The following is an 18,030-nucleotide window of genomic DNA, read 5'->3' on the forward strand; positions in this document are numbered from 1 at the left end:
ACTGCCGCTAGTGCCAACGTGCCGCCTTACCTGAGAATCCAAGTCCTCTCCCTTTAAGCAGAGATTGGCATCGAGAACATTGAGTCCCACGAGCAGTCCGACAATCACCATCCCTTCTTCCTCCATCATTAATGCCTCCGGCTCATAGAACTCACTAGAAGAGAGTAACACGATAGGGGAGCTGCTCAGAAATCCCCCTGCTTCTCCTCACCCCAACCTGCCCTGCCCTTGCAACTTGCTTCCAACTTCACTGAGGAGCCGGAAACTGCCTAGTGTGAACTTCCTGCTTTCCTCCACCTTCCTCCAGCACTTCTGGTTGCTGTTTCTTCTCCATTCTCTCCTCTCTGCTCATGAACAGAACTGGCTCCTCTCTCCTGTCTGTGGTTAAATCCCTCTGCTTGGAGGAGCCTTCCCAGCCCCTCCTGAGTCTCCGCCGGCTCCCTCTTCCACGCGGATATGAACTACTCCCACACTTACACCCACATAAATAGGAAACGGGGATCCCACAGCCACCCCACATCCAAAAATACAGCTCTTCCTCGGGTCACAACCCCCCATCATCTCAGCCCCTTGCCCTGTGGCTCCAGCCCCATTACTGCCTCTGGTTGCCAGTGATTTGCCAGTTTACCAATCCAGTAGCACCCAAGCCAGTGTGTGCGTGTGTGTCCACATGGGTACCGACTTCAGCATTTGTTCACTAGAACAAAATCTGTAACTCAAACTTTTCAGTGTAACTGTACTCAAAGCACTGAATATGAAATATTTGAAGTTAGTATCCCTCAGGTAAAGGTATGTTCAAGAATAAGACAGGACTTGAAAACACTGAAAAATTATGGGTAATAGGCGATGCTGCAAAAGAATACTTTTATTTCAATTAGTCAAGGGAATTAAATTCTAGAGAGATTCCTCCCTCATAAATTCTCATCTTCCAGAGAAAACTGCTTTCATGATGATTACGTTTGCTTACATAGTTATAAATATCCAAGACGAGCCAGCCATACATTTCAGTGTTAGCCTGGTTAATTCTTTGCTGATGTTAAGAGATAATAGCATTTTACAAGCTGGATATGGAACCTGAAAATAGGTAATTTAGGGATGTTCTTACAAAGAGCGTACCTTAAAATTGTCCACTGTGCCTAGTTCTAAAGTCATTTTTTCCTGTCATCATCCAGTCTAATAAATACCATTTTTCGAAACTTCATGGAATAGGCTTCCTACGTATTGATAATTTTGAAGAAATTATCTTCGAAATCACTTTTCATTTTTGAAACGTCATGACTCTTATTCATAATGACTTTCAGATATCAGAGCCCCAAAATGAAATGTCGCTATTTTAAAACTAAGCCACAGAACACTGAAGATTGGTGATAATTTGAATAAAACGTGCATGCATTATACACTCTTGTTTTAATTCAAAATGATCTACAGAGCTATTTTCTAATTATCTGCAAAGCTGTCATAAGCAACGAAAGGTGATGACATACCTTAAGAGATGCTTATTGTCTATTAGCACTTTCAGATAATCTGCCAGCTTCTTTTGCATGAGTGCAAGATAAAGCCACGCCCTTCCTCTTCCCACAGCCGTCCTGGAATTAAAACAGATAAGCAAACCGTTGTTGCATAACGATGACAAAACAAAGGATAAAACTTCAACTTGGCCAGAAAGCTACTCATGCTCACACATGCACAGGCTTAACAGCTGGTTTTACACAAGGGGGCGGGTGCCGTCTGGGATGGCAGAGGATTTACTGCTTAACTTTGGGTACTGTTTGAACTATGTTCCATGAATATATAATATACATAAATACAATTTTTCCTACAATACAAAAGGGAAAAAATCTTAAACCACACAACTCTGATTCGTGGAACAAATATAATAAAATAAAACTTTGCATAACTTTACAAAATTTCACCGGGGGCTAGAACTCTCATGTTAGATTTGTATCGTGGATAAAGATTCTTTTAAAAAGCATAATATAGAACATAGTCATTGCTTGTTAAAATGTTGATGTCTCAAAAGATTTCTAAGGCATTAGCTCAAAGATGCAATTTTGAAAAGCCCTGTTTTCCTGCTCTTTAATCAGTGAAAAGAGAACAAAACTTTCCCAGTTGCAGACCTGAAACTACTTAGAGAAAAGAAAAAGATTCTGTTCCAGCAGAGTAACTGCATTTTGTAACATCCCAGAAAGCATGAAAGGGAAGGCCGTTATCGATTACCTGCATAAAAGGGAGCTATCAGAGCCAGTGGTAGTCCACTGCGTCAGAAGGCACCTTGGGGATTTCAGAAGATGGACTTCTAGGGGTTAACCTGATTTCATTAACACAAAATACTCTGGAACACACATGCACGCAAAAATAAAGTATGAAGAAAAAAACTGAGTACAGAGACAAAGATACTTAACATCGGTGTGATGTGAAAAAACAGCCCCTGCCACACAGTTGGGTGGGAGCGTGAACTGGTCGAGTTTCTTTTCTAGCGGGCAATTTGATGACATCAAATATCAAAATTCTATACCCAGGAATACATCCTAAGGACACAGCTCAAGACGGACCCAAAGATGTACATTTGGGGCTGTTCACCACAGCACTCGTTGTGATAGTGAGAATTTGAAGACAACCACAAAGCCCAAAGGGGGTTAAATAAACTAACGACACAACAGAATTCTCTTTGGCCGTTTAAAAAAATGTGTGGATGAATATTTGATATGGAGAGAGGTTTAAAATCTAATATTATATAGATAAAAGTTTACAAAACAGTGCATATAGGTTAATACTTAAGTTGTTTCACCTTTATTTATTTTTGAATAGGCAGTAATATCTCTAGTTGGTTCAAAAACCAGAAGCATTAAAAGGCCTACAGTTGCAAATTTCCCTTTTGACTCTGTTCTCCCCCTTCCTAGTTCCTTCTTTCCTGTATAACATTTTTATGCATATGGAAACAAGTACAAATATAAGTTCTTGTTTTTCTCCCCTTCTTACAAAAAATGACCGCATTTTACAGGCTGTTCTGCAACTTGCTTATTTTGCTGATAACTTATTTTGAAAATCCGTACCAGTACACAAAGATATCTATCATTTTTTCACAGCTGCAGAGTGTTTCATTACAGGACTGCACCACAATTTATTTAACAGGATTTCTAGGTTGTTTCGAAGCTTCTGTTATTAAAAATGGTGCTGCACTCCCCCTCCCCAGCCCCGAGGATCTGGGGGAAGGTGCGGATGTGTTGGACATCCTCACCTGGATTGGTGTTGATGTTTTCACAAACATTGGGACTGGCAGTTTGATGTGCTGAGCCCTCGAGCATGGGACTTGCCCTTATGAAGCTCATTACCACAAAGGAGAGTCTAAACTTGCATGTAATGGTGCCTAAGAGTCTCCCCGAGTACCTCTTTGTTGCTCAGATGTGGCCCTCTCTCTCTCTAACTGAGCCATCTCAACAGGTGAACTCGCTGCCCTCCCCCCTACATGGGACCCGACTCCCAGGGGTGTAAATCTCCCTGGCAACGCAGAGTATGACTCCCGGGGATGAATGCGGACCCAGCATCGTGGGACTGAGAGTATCTTCTTGACCAAAAGGGGGATGCAAAATGAGACAAAATAGTTTCAGTGGCTGAGAGATTTCAAATGGAGTCGAGAGGTCACTCTGGTGGACATTCTTATGCACTATATAGATAACACCTCTTAGGCTTTAATGTATTGGAATAGCTAGAAGTAAATACCTGAAACTACCAAACTCCAACCCAGCAGTCTGGACTCCTGAAGACAATTATATAATAATGTAGGTTACAAGGGGTGACAGTGTGATTGTGAAGACCTTGTGGATCACACCCCCTTTATCTAGTGTATGGATGAGTGGAGGAAGGGGGATAAAAACTAAAGGACAAATGGGGTGGGATGGGGGGATGATTTGGGTGTGCTTTTTTTCACTTTTATTTTTTATTCTTGTTCTGGTTCTTTCTGATGTAAGGAAAACGTTCAGAGATAGATTGTGGTGATGAACGCATAACTATATTATCATACTGTGGACAGTGGATTGTATACCATGGATGACTGTATGGTGTGTGAATGTATTTCAATAAAGCTGAACTGAACAACAAAAAAAATGGTGCTGCAATAAATAACTCGGTACACGCATCATTTTGCACATGTTCCAACGTTAGGCTAAAAGGCCTAGAAGCTGGTCAAAGGGTAGCTGCCTTTGTGATTTTTGTGGATAGTGCCAAACTGTCTCCCACAGAAATGAGTGCAGTGTGAGGCCACTGGGAGAGGGCATAAAATAAAAATAGAAGCTGATCTGTCAGTCTGAGCATGCACTGAAGGATCTGGAAGGATACAGACCAAGCTATGAACAGTAGCTTTTTTTCCCTGGTTAGTAAGAAAATGGAGGTTTTACAATTTCATCCTTTTTTTGTTTGTTTGTTTGTTTTAGGAGTTTTATCTCCTAATTAAATACTAGGCAAAAAGAAAAAGACAGTTATTTTTAATTTTCAAAAGACAGAGAGAGAAGACTTGTCTAGGTTTAAGTGCCAATATTTGAAATCAGAATTTGTTGTGTAAAGCTACGTTCAGTTAAGCCCTGACTCGAAAACACTGAAAAATTTGGGGTGATAAGACCATACTGTAAAAGATATTTTTATCTTAATTAGACAAGGAATGCAATGTTTATTCTGCAAGTTTCAAACTGCCTTAGAGTCAAACAAGTTCCTAACAAAACAAAACAAAACATTAGTCTTAACTCCCAAAACACTGTCAAAATTTCAGAGCTTTTGGTACTTCTTAAGGAAATAGTAAAAACATTGCAATCCTTTAGAAAGTGAAACAGCAGCCCTTTTCCACATGGGCCCCAACTTGCCTCCTCCAGAGGCACTGAGAGAAGGAACTACCCGTGCCTTTACTTTTTGGCAGTGAGAGGATTTATGCTACTTGAACTTGAAACCTGTTTGGCACCTGCAGGATTTAATAAGGAAACAGATATGGTGGATTTAGCTCATGAAGAGCTGTGAGTTAGCAGAACGAGACTTTGAAATTGCCTCCCGTGCAGGACGGGAGGGTAGTCCTGCCCCAGTGGACTCTACAGGACACACTGTAACGTGCTTTGCTTTTCAGGGACTGAGCTGGACAGGAAGATTTTGGAAATCACACCATATAAAGACTTAAAGAAACGAGGCAGAAGACTACAGGCTGACGAGAGAGGCGCCAAATAAATATCTGAAAGGCTGTCATGTGCAAATGACTTCAAGCACATTCTGGTGGAGGCCCAGAGGCTGACTTAGGGACAGGACGGACGGTGTCAGTCCAGCCTTCAGAGGAATGCACGGGGCTTGGCAGCAATGGAGTTTAATGGGAAAATCGGGGGTTTTAGAGTCCAGGAGACCCGGGGTCTCTTCTGGCTCCACCCCTCACCTGCCGAGGGCCCTTGGGCGAGTTATTCACCCACTGCAGGCCCGAGTTTCCTCACTTGTAAATGGGGATACCAACAGCTGTCCCAGAGGACTGATGTGGAGGAGTAAATGGGATTATGAAAATAAATGTCCTCAGCACACTGCCTGGCCTGGGGCAGGCCCTCAGGAAACAGCGGTGCTTTATCACTGTGATCTGAAAATGAAACAGGCTGGCTCTGTGGAAGGAGCAAACAGAGGCTGAGCAGTCCAGTCCTGGGTGGGAGATGCTGCAGAGGTTCCCTCCCACCAGCCCCAAGCTTCCTCAGGGCCCTTTCTAAACGGATACCTGGATTCCACGATACCTTCTTTGTATTCCGTCCAGTTTTTGATTTTCAGCCTGTGCAAAGGGGTCCCAAAGGCAAACTCAGACATGGCCAATGACTCATGAGCCCCAGCCTATTCCCAAATGCCTCTTGTCCTGGAATCTAAAATCTGGGTGAAAAACTGCCCAGATGTACGGAAACACTGATTCTGGGAGTGTAACAATGACTCCTTTTCATTTTTCTAACTGCTCCTTGCTTTATAATGTTTTTTCAACCTACCTGACCTTCAGAATAGTCCCATGTGGCAAGCAGGAACCAATGTCCCCATTTTAAAGCAAAGGAAACTAAGGCTCAGAGAGGGGCAAATCTTGTTCAAGACCGTAGATAATGAGCAGCAGAACTGGGAGTAAATTCTAAGTAGGATTGGCTGACACTACAGTTTGTTTTAAGTTAGAAAAGGTTTCATCACCAAGGAATTGAAAAATGGATAAAGTAAAAAGGAGATTTTTTTTTTTTTTAAAACATCAATCTGTGTAACCACTTCTTACTTACTTTAATTCTGGCAGATTTTTGACACTAGTGGCTATATCTGATGCTTCTGGACAAAGTTTCTCCACCAGCTCCAAAGGACCAAAGAAAGATTTATTTTGGCCAATAAAACTCTTCTTAACTAAAAGGGAAAACAAAAGTGTTATTCATTAGAGCAGGCTGCAGCATTTCCTCAGGGGCCCACGGGTTCTACCCCAAAAGCCAAGTAAAAGCTGCAGAGCTTTGCTGCTTAATCCTTCTGACTTAGTCTTGAGGCTTGGGAGAGAGAGGCCAAGTGACACATTAGCTCTCCCCTCTCCTGGCAGCAGGGCTGCTTTGATACATCTACATATATGGCTCATACGAACGCTTGTGAAACCCTTGTCTCCCTTCAACCTGATGCCAAATCTATGCTTTATTTCTTCAACTCATCACCTGAATTGCTGCAACAACCTCCTAGTTGGCCTCCTTGCTGCTAATATTCTCTCCACCCCACCCTTAGAATCTGTTCTCGACACAGGAGAAAGTTCTTTTAAAAACATAAATCACATTACTTCTCTGCGTAAAACTCTCCAAATGCATTCCAAATAAAATCCAACGCCTCACCAACCTGAGCTCATCCCCTGCCACTCTCCCTCTCTGCACACCTCAGCTACCTGGTGTCTTCCTCAAACCAAGCTTGGTCCCACAAAGGGCCTGTGCACTTGGCGCTTTCTTTTGCTAGGAACGCATCCCCCCCCAAATCTTTGCGAGTCTGGCTCCTTCTCCTTTAGGCTTCAGCTCAGGCTTCTCTTCCCCTCTCACCCTAGCTGAAAGGCTGAACCCATTTCGATTTCCTTCACTTAGTAGCATTTGGTAATTATGTTTGTTTGCTTCTGCCTTTGTCTCTTCCTCTAGACGTGCGCTGTCCAATATGGCAGCTACACATGCTACTGAGCACTTGACAAGTGGCTGTGCCATTGAGGAACTGAATTGAGATGTTCTGTTAAGTGTAAAACACACAGTGGATTTTTACGACAGTATGAGAAAAAAGGCCTCCTCAGTAAGGTTTTTAGTATTGATTACGTGTCAATGACAATATTTAGGATAGATCAGGTTCAAGAAAATACATTAAAATGAACTTTAATTTCTTTTTCCTTCTTTCTAACGTGGCTACTGGAAAACTAAGAATTGCTCAGGTGTTTCTTACATTCTATAATCCTGCGCCGTGTTTCTCCCGGACGGCGCTGCGACCGGGATCTTGCTCGGTACACTGACGTTATCCCGGCACCCAGAACGGCGTCTGGCACAGACGGGTAAACGCCCAGTGGACGTCCAGCCCACGTTTCCACGCTCCCGGAGCCCACTCAGGCTCACCTTTCAGCCCGTGTTTGAGGCAGTGCTCCAGGACTACAAAGAACTGCTGCAAGGGGGCGTGATCCGCGTCCAGGCTGCGGCCCAGGCTCAGGGCGGACTGCAGCAGGACCTTGATGCTGAGCTTCATCATGTGCATCAGGTTGGCACGCTCCTCCATCATCTGGCTCCTGGAAGCTGCGGGGCAGAAGCAGGGACAGCTGCGTTAGCGGCCTGACGCGGCGGCACGCGGGCCAGCGCGAGGAGACGGGTCAGGCGGCCCCGCAGCCGCACCTGGCCGCAGCGGGTTCCCGGCTTGGGTCAGAAGACAGCCGCCGGCCTTCCTACCCACGGGCTCTCCCAGGCGGCCCCGCGCGTCGCTAGGGCAACGGTTCTACCAAGACTTGCCGCGATTGGCCTCCCTGACAACCCGGAACTCCATTTTTGACCAATGGAAGCGCGCAAACTGAGGGAAGCACCCCCCCCCCTCCGCCGGAGGGTGTGCTGGGAAAGCGATCCGCCCCCGCACGTTCCTATTGGGCCGGCCCGCTCGAGGCCACGCCCACGAGGGGGTGGGCGCCACTTCGCCTTCTCGGTCCGGGGCGTTCCGCCGACGTTGCTCCTTTGTCCAGCGGGCCCTGCCGTGTCCTGCGCGGAAGCGTCTTCCGCTCGGTTCCGGGCTGACATCCGTGTTGGCACAGTTGTCCCTCTGTCCGCGACCAGGGCGCGTTACGAGTTTCAGACACGCCTGAACTCCGCGGGGTCGCGGGAGCTCCGCTGATCGTTCCTTCTGTTCCCAGTGAAACCAAGTCTGTCTGCGACCGATATCGGATATCCGTGACGAGCGTACGAAGGCTGCCCCGGACCAGGAAGGCTGTCACCGAAGAAGTAGAAACGTGGACCCGGACGGGGTCCCGCGGGGAACCGAGCGTCCCCGCCCGAGCGCCTTGCGGGTAGCGGCGGGCCGGCTGCCGGGGAGCTCGAGCACCTCGTCGGGCTTGGGCGGGCTCCGCGTCTGCCGGCTGTGGACTGCCCGTTAAACCTGTCATCCAGCCGAGCGGTGCACTGCTTGCCTTTTCTTACCGATCTGTGTATCCTGGGTGTCAAGCCCGTTACCGGCTTATTGCACGGGCACTGATTCATATGGACATAGGAAGAGTTGAAAGGGCGCGGAGAGTCGTTACATAGTTAACTCTATACAGGAAGGATCTGTAATAAAGGTATTCAGTAACTATTATGGAAACAGCCTGGGGACTAAAAATTCTAAATTCTCTCGGCAGAAAATTGAGAAGAGACTGGGAGGGCTGCTGGGAAAGAAAAGCCGGTCTAAACATTTCATCTGGGTTGTGCGGTGGGAAAGTATTTGCATGGGCAGGTATAGTTACTTGGAAGTTCTGAGGAAGTCCTATATATAAATTTCTAAACTTGTAAACGTTAATGAAATGGGTGATTGGCAAAGTAAATAAAAATTTGTAAAGCCTCATCAAGAGGAGGGAGAAAACCTGAATGGCCTAATAACTATATAAGCAATTTGTGAAGATGTTTACCCTAAGAAGGATATCAAGCCCCGTCCTATACATTATAGTGGTCTTCAAGTCAGCAACACGTGGAAGAAGTCTTGCCAAGGCCTAGGCAGGCCCAGATATTTTAAGGAAATCAGTTCCCACATGCTCAAGCTTCATGGACTCGTCTCCACTCGAGAGGAGCTGCCCTCCACTCCCTGTCCCGCATCTTCCTTTGGATGCACTGACCTGGGGCACGGAGGCGCAACCTTCTTTGATAATTAATCAACTCACCAAAAACATGAGTTTCCAATCTCTCACTGCCTTGTACCTGTGTCAAGGAGGCCTGGTCTTGGGGGAGAGGGGGTCCTAGCCTTCTACAGGGCATCCTGAATTGAGATACATGGTAGAATGGGTGGTGGGAGTAATCACAATTTTCCTTTGATGGGTTTCACCTCTTCCACCATCCAATTACTGTCAAAAAATGTATCCCTCTTATGACCTTTCCAGTGAAAACAAAGTTTAAAATATTAAACAAAAAAAAAAGCCAAATGTGTTTCTTCTTAAATGTATGTAGTTATTTTCAGCAAGTCTCACTACTCATCCCTAGTATGTCCCATTAACTTGGTAGAGATTTTCCATAAGTTGAGCTAAAATGGCAGCTCCAATTTTTTTACTGAAATGTTTTGAAGTACACATTAAGTTAAAAAGCCTTTTGGTCAAAAAGTATTGTATTGGCAAAGAAAGGTGTAATGAAATAGGCAATATTTTGATGTCCCCAACCATTTTGAGGATTCTGGGTTAAAAGAGGTATCTCTAAGTGAAAGAATAACAAGTATAACTCATTATCATTGCTAAATTTTACTGTTTTTGGTAACTTCCAGAAGTTGAGAAGTTTCTTTAATGACTAGGCTGTATGCTTTTGCAAGGCAGGTGGTTTTTGATTATTTGCTTTGAACAAAAAAAAAAACAAAAAAAAATTTTTTTTTTGATATTAGATCAGTGTAATTTGATAAAGGCATATAACTTGGAAGAAACTAAGAAGACTGGAGCAACACTGCTATAACAAAACCCTGTCCATTTCTATTTCTGATTTATGTGAACCAGGTTTCTCAGGGATCACATCTATCGAAAACAAAAAACAGGAATAAAATTGATGCTGTCTTGTTACAATTTATCAGGAAACCACATATATTCATCTACAGGTACAGGCTATTTGATAAAAACCAACACCATTCAGCTCATTAAGAGATGCAATTCCAATAAAATTTTATTCCTGTATAATTATTTATACAAGTTGAATATATTTACATTGCTTTGATCAACTGGATCCTACTAATAATTTTAAAGGTAATTTACTCCAGAAGAAAACACTTTTAAACACTTAGAGCCTTAGTCACAAGAAAAAATTTATTAAATTTCCATTTATTTACATGTTTTCTGCTGAGATGTATGACACAATGACCAATTTTTTAAAAACATACACATCTCCATTAAAAGATCCGATTATGCAGGGGAAATGGACTGTAAGTTCAAGTTTAAGGAATAAAAGAAAATGTAAACATTTTCAAATATTAAAGAAGAATTTCTTATGTATTTTTAAGATGGATGATGGTGATTATCACATCATGAACCTATTTAGATATCACGATACATTTAAAGGAACAATATAACAGTTTTTACGGTATATAACAAGCTTGAAAATGTATTCTGAGCAACTTCAAAATTATGACAAAGAATTTCCTATGTCAACTTTAAAAGCTGGGGATTCTTTTTGGGAGTGCTGTGAGCAGAAAATGGGAAGATCACCTGCCCCAGGCCAGAGCTGGGCGGCAGTGGCTCTGCCACGATTTCCGGGAACACGACAGCCTTCTGGAGCCATCTCATCCCCACCCTGTTGTTAGTCACCTATTCCCACTGCTGCTTAATCTACACTCACGGAAAATGAGAGTCCGAAGGATCTTCAGGCCATTCTGTCTCTCGGTCTTACTGGCTTTGTGACCTCGGCCAAGCTAGTCACACCTCTAAGCATCATTAGTCACAGTTCAACACAACAGGGTCACAGAGCGCTGGGCACACCGGACTGACAAATCCCTGGTCTGACCAGGAATCTCACACGTGACTCTCTTAGGAGGCCTGGCCTGTGACCCAGAGGGAAGCTGCCCAGGCTCCAGGGAGCCACCCCTGCCGCGAGCCACCCTCTCTCTGGATGAATGCTGGTCAGCTGTGCCAGGTCCAGGCTTCCCGCAGGAGCTGGAGATCTGGATTTTTATATAAAACTTGCTGATTGGCTTAAAAATATATTTAAAAAATGCTTCTACACTGTAAAGCAGGATAGAAAAAAAAAAACCACCACCAGCCACAAACACCTCAAAGGGCTACAGGTTTGTAACCTTTGGCACTGAGAGCAAGCAGTCAGGAGAGGGGTTTTTTTGTTGTGTGTGCTGGGTCCTGCATTATAGCAAAGTGACTAGATTCTTTATAAATTTGAACTTTAGTTTTAAGTAGCCCATTGTGTCTCAAGATCTTTTAATACTGGATGGTGGTACTGATAAGGAAGGATTTTTTTACACTTCGATAATTTTCAGGAATGTTCCCTTCTCACCTCAATGGCTAATTTGAGTTCAGCCAAGTGCAGGAGGAAAAAGTTACCTGCTTCATTTGGGAAGGAGCTGTACCAGTTGTGTGGAGGGAAAGACATTCTGGGAAATATGTCTCTAATTTAAAAATAAGAGACTGCCCTCTTCCGTGAGTACCCACATGCAAGATGTTGTACTTTGCAGATTAATTCTTATGAATATGCATGTTTTCCTATTTAACCTTTAGAAGACATAACTCGAAAAAGCAAGATGTAGAACGTTATATCCTGCTGTTGGTGTGAAAAAAGTGTGTGTGTGTAAATAAAAGCACATGGTGCTGGATGCATAGACTATCTCTGAGAAACACAGTATTGGTGACAGTTCCTGGGAAGGAAGACTGAACAACACACTGTTCTTTTGTGTGGTTTGATTTTTTTTTTTTTTTTAAAACCACGTGCATTTATTACCTTTGCAAGAACAAAACAAAGCAAACAAGACAACCATGGGCAACGAAATCACGGTGGCAGGCTGTGGTACCAGATCTCACGGAAGATAACATTTCAAAACAAGCAATCAAGGCATTCTACAACATTCCACATTTTCCTTCAGCCTGTGTCACCAAAAAATTTTACCCGGCAAGAAGGCTGCTGACATTCAAGCTCTGTGCACCCTCCCTGTCCTCAGTGTTTGTGTAAGCAGATAAAAGGCTCTGGGACACTGTGGGAAAAAGAGTAAGCTGGCCTTGCCCTGGCTCCGATGAAGCGGTGGCGACCGTCTTCTCCTGACTTGCCTTTTCTGAGCTCTCGCCCCAGGTCCTTTTCCTTTACCCCAACTCCTGTCCTGCCTGCTGGTTATAAATCCTACCCTCTGGGACTAGCACAGTTCAGCCCAGCAGTTTCCCACATTTTTCAGTCTTTCGTAAACCATGTTCATAATTTTTGCCAGATCTGAGGGGCAACTGTTGGCTTCCTATTTTCTTTAATTAATTAAAACATCCATATGGCATACATCATGGCATGTGACTTATAAGTTATTTTGAAGGGAGTGACAGCCCGGTGTTGAGATTCAATGCATGGGCTCGAGGCAGATGGCCTTGGTTCAAGCCCTGGCCCTGCCACTTCGAAGTGACTTGGTCAAGTTACGGAACATCTCTTCACTCAATTCCCCTCTTTTTAAAACTGGGATAATAATTGTACTTATCACAAGGCTGGGCCTGCTACATAGTTTCGGGGCCCAGTGCAAAAGTCAATCTCCCCTTCCCAGGGCTCTGAAGGATTGCAACTTTCGTGCAGGGACACAGTTGGATCTGGAACAGGCTGGGTGGAGGGGGTGGCTTGCCAAATCCCAGCCTGATGGGGCCATGGTGCAGCCAGCATGGGGCCGGGCAGTGGAAACCTTCTCAGTCCTGAGACCCTCCCTGGGCCAGCAGAGGTGGCAAGGTGGGAGGAGCAAGGAGCAGGCAGGGTGAGGCCATGTGGGCCAGGGGAAGGGGCGCGGGCAGCTGGGAAGCCATCCTGAGGAGGCAGTGGGAGGTGAGCCCAAGTCACGGGTGCGCCCTCCTTGGTTCCACAGGACTTCACTTACAAAACAGAATTTCACGGTTCTAGACACTGGCACGTTTCATTTTGCAATCCTTACTGTGTGCCAACATCTACCAGGACTTCAAAAGACCCCATGCCTTGATTCTCAGGTCCAACTGTCAACGAATATAGTCACACCCCCACTGATGTACAGACGTTTCCATAAAGGTGGTGGGCTCGTGGAACTAGCTTCCTGTGCTGGACCTGCTTCCTCATTACTTTCTAGTCCGACTTGTCATTATCAGAATTTCAAAAAGAGTCAGCTTTTAAACTACTCGTTAATCCTTCCAGGCCACCGGAAATCTCACAATTAACTCTTCTGGGGCCAGTGCCGTTATCTACAGCAAACTGACCAGTGTAGGGAGGGAACTGATAAACTTCAAAGGTACACTCTCTTTTCCAGACCTTTCTATGAAGATGGAAATGTTCTATACCGTAGTGGCTACTGTACTGGACAGCACAGCTCTAGATATTAGTAGCGTTTTCTAACTTAGACTCCTGCTATCATAATCATTTCCCGTTTCCACGGCTCTGCTCTTTTCACTGATATACTTGGAAGTCTATCCTCGGCTACAAGGAGCGGAAAGGACTTTAAAGAGCTCTCCAGGTGTTACAACAAAAACCCCTTTTCTTGCCGGAGGGGAAATGTGACCCATCCCCATCAGGCAGCGGGTCGGTGGCAGAGGAAAGCTGGAATCAAAACCTCCCGCCTTCCGATTGGGTTCTTCCTACAGGACGAGTCCGGGATGCGCTGCTAACTCTTGGAGGAAGTGTGGGACGGGCCGGCATTGTGAGATAGAGAAGAACAGTGCTGCCTTCGTCTCTTACGTACTTTAAAAAACAACTGAAGCTTACAGTCGTGCATTTTCTAACGAGAACGACGCCGCCGCCCTGGGGCACACCAGGAACAGGGTCCCGCGGCGGCGCCCCAGCTCGGGGCCCTCCCGCCCCGCACGCCGCCGCGCAGACAGGGGCGAGTCCGCCGGCCGTTTCCGCCACCCGGTCTCACCCGCCCTCGGGGCGCCCGGGCCCGTCCTACCTGCGCGCGCCGCGCCGTCCGCGCCGCCGTCCCCGCCGCCCAGCCCCGCGGCCGCGCGCAGCGCACTCCCGCAGCTCGCCGACAGGTTCCCGGTGGCCCTGCGCGCCAGGGTCAGGATGGGCGCCGACCAGGCTTCCGTCGCCGCCCGCGGCCGCGCCGCGCTCCGCAGCTCGCCCGGGCCCGGCAGCTGGCTCCGGTCCACGATCTCGAACTCTTCTCCGGGCTCGGGCTCCGGCCCCGGCCCCCGCCCCGCCGAGCAGCCATTTTCCCCGCCGGCCATCTTGGCCGCGTCATGTGACCCGGCGAGCAGTGCAGGTGCGGGCTCTCAGGGCGCGTGCGCGGGCTCTCAGGGCGCGTGCGCGGGGCTCTCAGGACGCGTGCGCGGGCTCTCAGGGCGCGTGCGCGGGGCTCTCAGGACGCGTGCGCGGGCTCTCCGGGCGCTGGCGGGCGGAGCTGCGCTCTCCCGCCCTTTTTCCTTTGTGCTTGCCCCATTGCTTCTCCCTCCTCCCTGCCCTCCTTTCCTTTCTTTCCTCTTAAAAACGTCTGGAAAAGTACAAATCGTAATACAAGAAGCACGGATGTTCCCGCCAAAGCCAGAGGACTCGCAGCCTAGGAAGTTCCTCTGAGCTCTCTGCCAGCACGGTTTGGCGCCCAGCCCTACGCCTGGCATATCACGGAGCCCCCAAGACTTTATTTTTCTTTCTGAAACGAGTTCTTTTTAATTCTCATTTTCTCTTTTGTATTTTCTACGGTGTTATTTTTCTGCAGCAGTCTAAAGAGCAAGAAGTGAGGACACGGGGGCAGGAGAGCAGGATTTCCGCCTTTTTTTTTTTTTTTTTTTTACTTAAGATTTCAGTGATTAAATATGACAACGTGTCGGGAAAGAACACGCTATGGTGAACTGGGAATCAAATTCTGGATTCCGCTACTAATTAGTTACGTGACGATGCTACTGGAACCCGACTTCTTAAATAAGATTTTGCACGTAAGAAGCACAATGTCTGGCACATAAGCAGATGTCAGCAATTGTGGTTACTGTATCTGTTATACAACCCGAGGCTTGGGCGAGTCACTGTGCTTGTAAGGAATTACTCACGATCAGTTACCTCGCTAGGAAAAGAAGGGGACTTTGACTAAGTGGAAACTCGAGTTTCAGTACCATTTGACACTTTGCAAGTGGTTTGACCAAGCCAAACCAGCAGAATGGGTTTTGTTTGATTCCTAGTGTTTAACTTTGAAAAAAAAGTTGTTGCAGATGTTTTGAAAGTAAAAGATTTCGCATAGAAATCTGGATTTTGACTTTCTTGAAACATCAGAAGATTTTGGCGACTTGGGTCTGTTTCTTGGTGGCAACAAATTGCTGGCTGGAGAAAGCCAAGTTGTTCCTGGTTCTCAGCCTGGGTGCAGTTCACTTCACTGATTTGCATTATCTGGTCCCTGAAGTCCAGTTGTTCTCAGTGGTGGTGGGAATTTGTGGGGATGGTGTTTGGGTTGTCCCAGTGACTGAGAGGTGCTGCTCGTTGTTATTGTGGTGAGATGGGTGGATAGGGGTGTCAGTCTGGAATACAGAGAATCGTCCTGCATCCTGCATGACTTTCCAATGTTGCTGGACAGGGGAAAAACTTGCTCGTAATGATGAGAGCTTCCCTCTCTCTCTCCCTCCCTCCCTCTGTTCGTTCCTTCCTCCTGGACATTTCTTTGTTTGGACTATAAAAGCCCAAATCGCCCTTCTCACTCCAAATTGGTCTTGGAAAATTTTTCTTCCAGTTCCTGACATGTGCACCTCTAATAAAACTCACCTTCTCACCAAGACACAGAGACATGTTTCTCTGTTTGATGCGGGATCGGGCAGGCCTAACCGTTGAAGACCATGTTTTCTGACAGTAGCAAGCCTGGAACCTAATTCCATTTTGTATACAATCATAGACTTTCTTTTTGCAGTTTTAATATTGTGTCAGGTCAGGTTATGCTTCAGTCATGAACAACCCCAAATCTCGGTGGCTTAACATAACAAGAGTTTGTTTCTCATCATGCTACACATCCAGTGTAGTTTAAGGGGGTGCTCTGCTCAGCTCTGGGGGGACGCAAGAGCTACTTGGGGACCCAGGCTCTTGGAGACTCCATCACTTGGAGCAAAGCTGGAGTGTTTTGCATCACATTGTGAAAGACAAATCGGAGTCGAGTTTGCAGACACAGCATTTTATTCAGGACACTAGAGTTTTGCTGTGGCAAAGGAAACCAGGTCACTTGCAAGAACGGAAATAGCTTTAGGGTTCTAGGGATGGCAAATGATTTCATAGACATAAAAAGGAAGTTAGCTTGATTTCTGATCGGTAGAGGGTTTGTCCATCTTTTAGGGGTAGGTTTAAGGTCTGTGGGCTTTATTTGGTATTGGGTCAAAGTAATGGACCAGAAGCTTGATTGGCTATCTGGATCAGCTGCATGGAAGGGATTTCAAATTTCGAAAGATAGCAAGAGGGAATTCAAAGAAGGAAGTAGGGCTTTTTTTTTTACTATGAGGTGTCCCCAGGGCTTTCTTGATACAATCTTATCAACATTAAATACTCCAGCCTGGATGTCATATATTACCCAGACATATGTCATTGACCAAAGCAAATCATGTGGCCACTTCTAACTTTAAGGGAGTTGGGAAGTTCAGTCCTATTAATGTCTGGAAAAAGGAGAACTGGAAATACTGATGAATAGGGACTAACTGAATTTTCCAGGAAGGCAAATTAATTTGTTCAGAAACCCAAGAGTTATTAACAATTTCAGAAAATCACGTCACCCACAAGAACGCTGCTTTTGGCATTTGAATCATGGATACAATACCCGAAACAGTTGGCATCTGTGCCGCCACAATTGTGGCGAGTTTGCCTAAAGATACAAATGTCTGGCTACATTTTTTCTGTTAGTGGTGGTTATGTCTCATTTACATATTGACATTTATATATTTATTTCTCCTTTATATTACAATTAGGACATGAATTTTTCAAAAACTTGAGTGTTGGTAGGTTTATTATCTATGATTTTCCCTTCAGGATAGTAAATGGGGCATTTGTATATATTGATAATATATCTTGTCAAAAGGGAGTAATACAACACCTATAAATAGGAAAGCAAACGATAAGGAGAAAGTAAGCCCATGAGCATTTTACAGCATCTATGAAGAACTTCTAAACATATTCCCAGTACTCCGGAAACATTGATAGGGATGCTATGAGAATTTCCACGGTAGGGCCCACCCTGAGAATGGAGGGTGTGTAACTGGACCTTCCCCCCCATCACTCCAGGCATTCTATCCAGCCCGTATCTAGGGGTGCTGGGGTGGAGCAGATCTGGGGAAGGACACCCACTGCTAATGAGGACATACGAACTCTTTAAGTTTTATATCCTGTTCTGGTTTGCTAATGCTGCTGTTATGCAAAATGCCGGAAATGGATTGGCTTTTATAAATGGGATTTATTAGGTTACAGATTTACACTTCTAAAGCCAAAAGTGTCCAGACTAAGGCATCAATAAGAGGATACCTTCACTGAAAAAAGGCCTATGGCATCTGGAACACTTCTGTCAGCTGGGAAGGCACATGGCTGGCGTCTGCTGGTCCTTTGATCCCCGGTTCTTGTTTCAAAATGGCTTTCCCCAAAATGTCTCTGGGCTTCTGTCTTACCTCCTCTCTCTCAGCTCCTGTGCATCCTTGCTTCTTCCTCCTGGGGCGTTTCTCTCTAAGCATCTAGGGGTCCTTTCTTAGCTTCTCTGGGGCAA

General features: G+C 45.6%; 1 protein-coding gene across 5 annotated transcripts in view; it reads right to left on the bottom strand.

The window, feature by feature from the left end:
• Nucleotides 1-14,552, bottom strand: part of RUFY1 (RUN and FYVE domain containing 1) — a 51,509-nt gene extending 36,957 nt beyond the window's left edge. For 2 of the 5 annotated variants that reach the window (XR_005214120.1, XM_037817765.1), the window contains exons 1-5: nucleotides 14,266-14,549; nucleotides 7,590-7,763; nucleotides 6,258-6,375; nucleotides 1,485-1,586; nucleotides 31-154 (exon numbers count right to left, since the gene is read on the bottom strand). Coding sequence is in view for 3 of the 5 variants with exons in the window: in XM_037817765.1 (XP_037673693.1) it covers nucleotides 31-154; nucleotides 1,485-1,586; nucleotides 6,258-6,375; nucleotides 7,590-7,763; nucleotides 14,266-14,545 (798 nt within the window). In the remaining 2 variants the exon portion in view is untranslated. The other 3 variants (XR_005214121.1, XM_037817767.1, XM_037817766.1) reach the window with 3 other exon arrangements.
• Between the last annotated feature and the right edge of the window lie 3,478 nt (nucleotides 14,553-18,030).

This window comes from Choloepus didactylus, chromosome 24, assembly GCF_015220235.1.
Source record: "Choloepus didactylus isolate mChoDid1 chromosome 24, mChoDid1.pri, whole genome shotgun sequence".
In the NCBI taxonomy this organism is placed as follows: domain Eukaryota; kingdom Metazoa; phylum Chordata; class Mammalia; order Pilosa; family Megalonychidae; genus Choloepus; species Choloepus didactylus.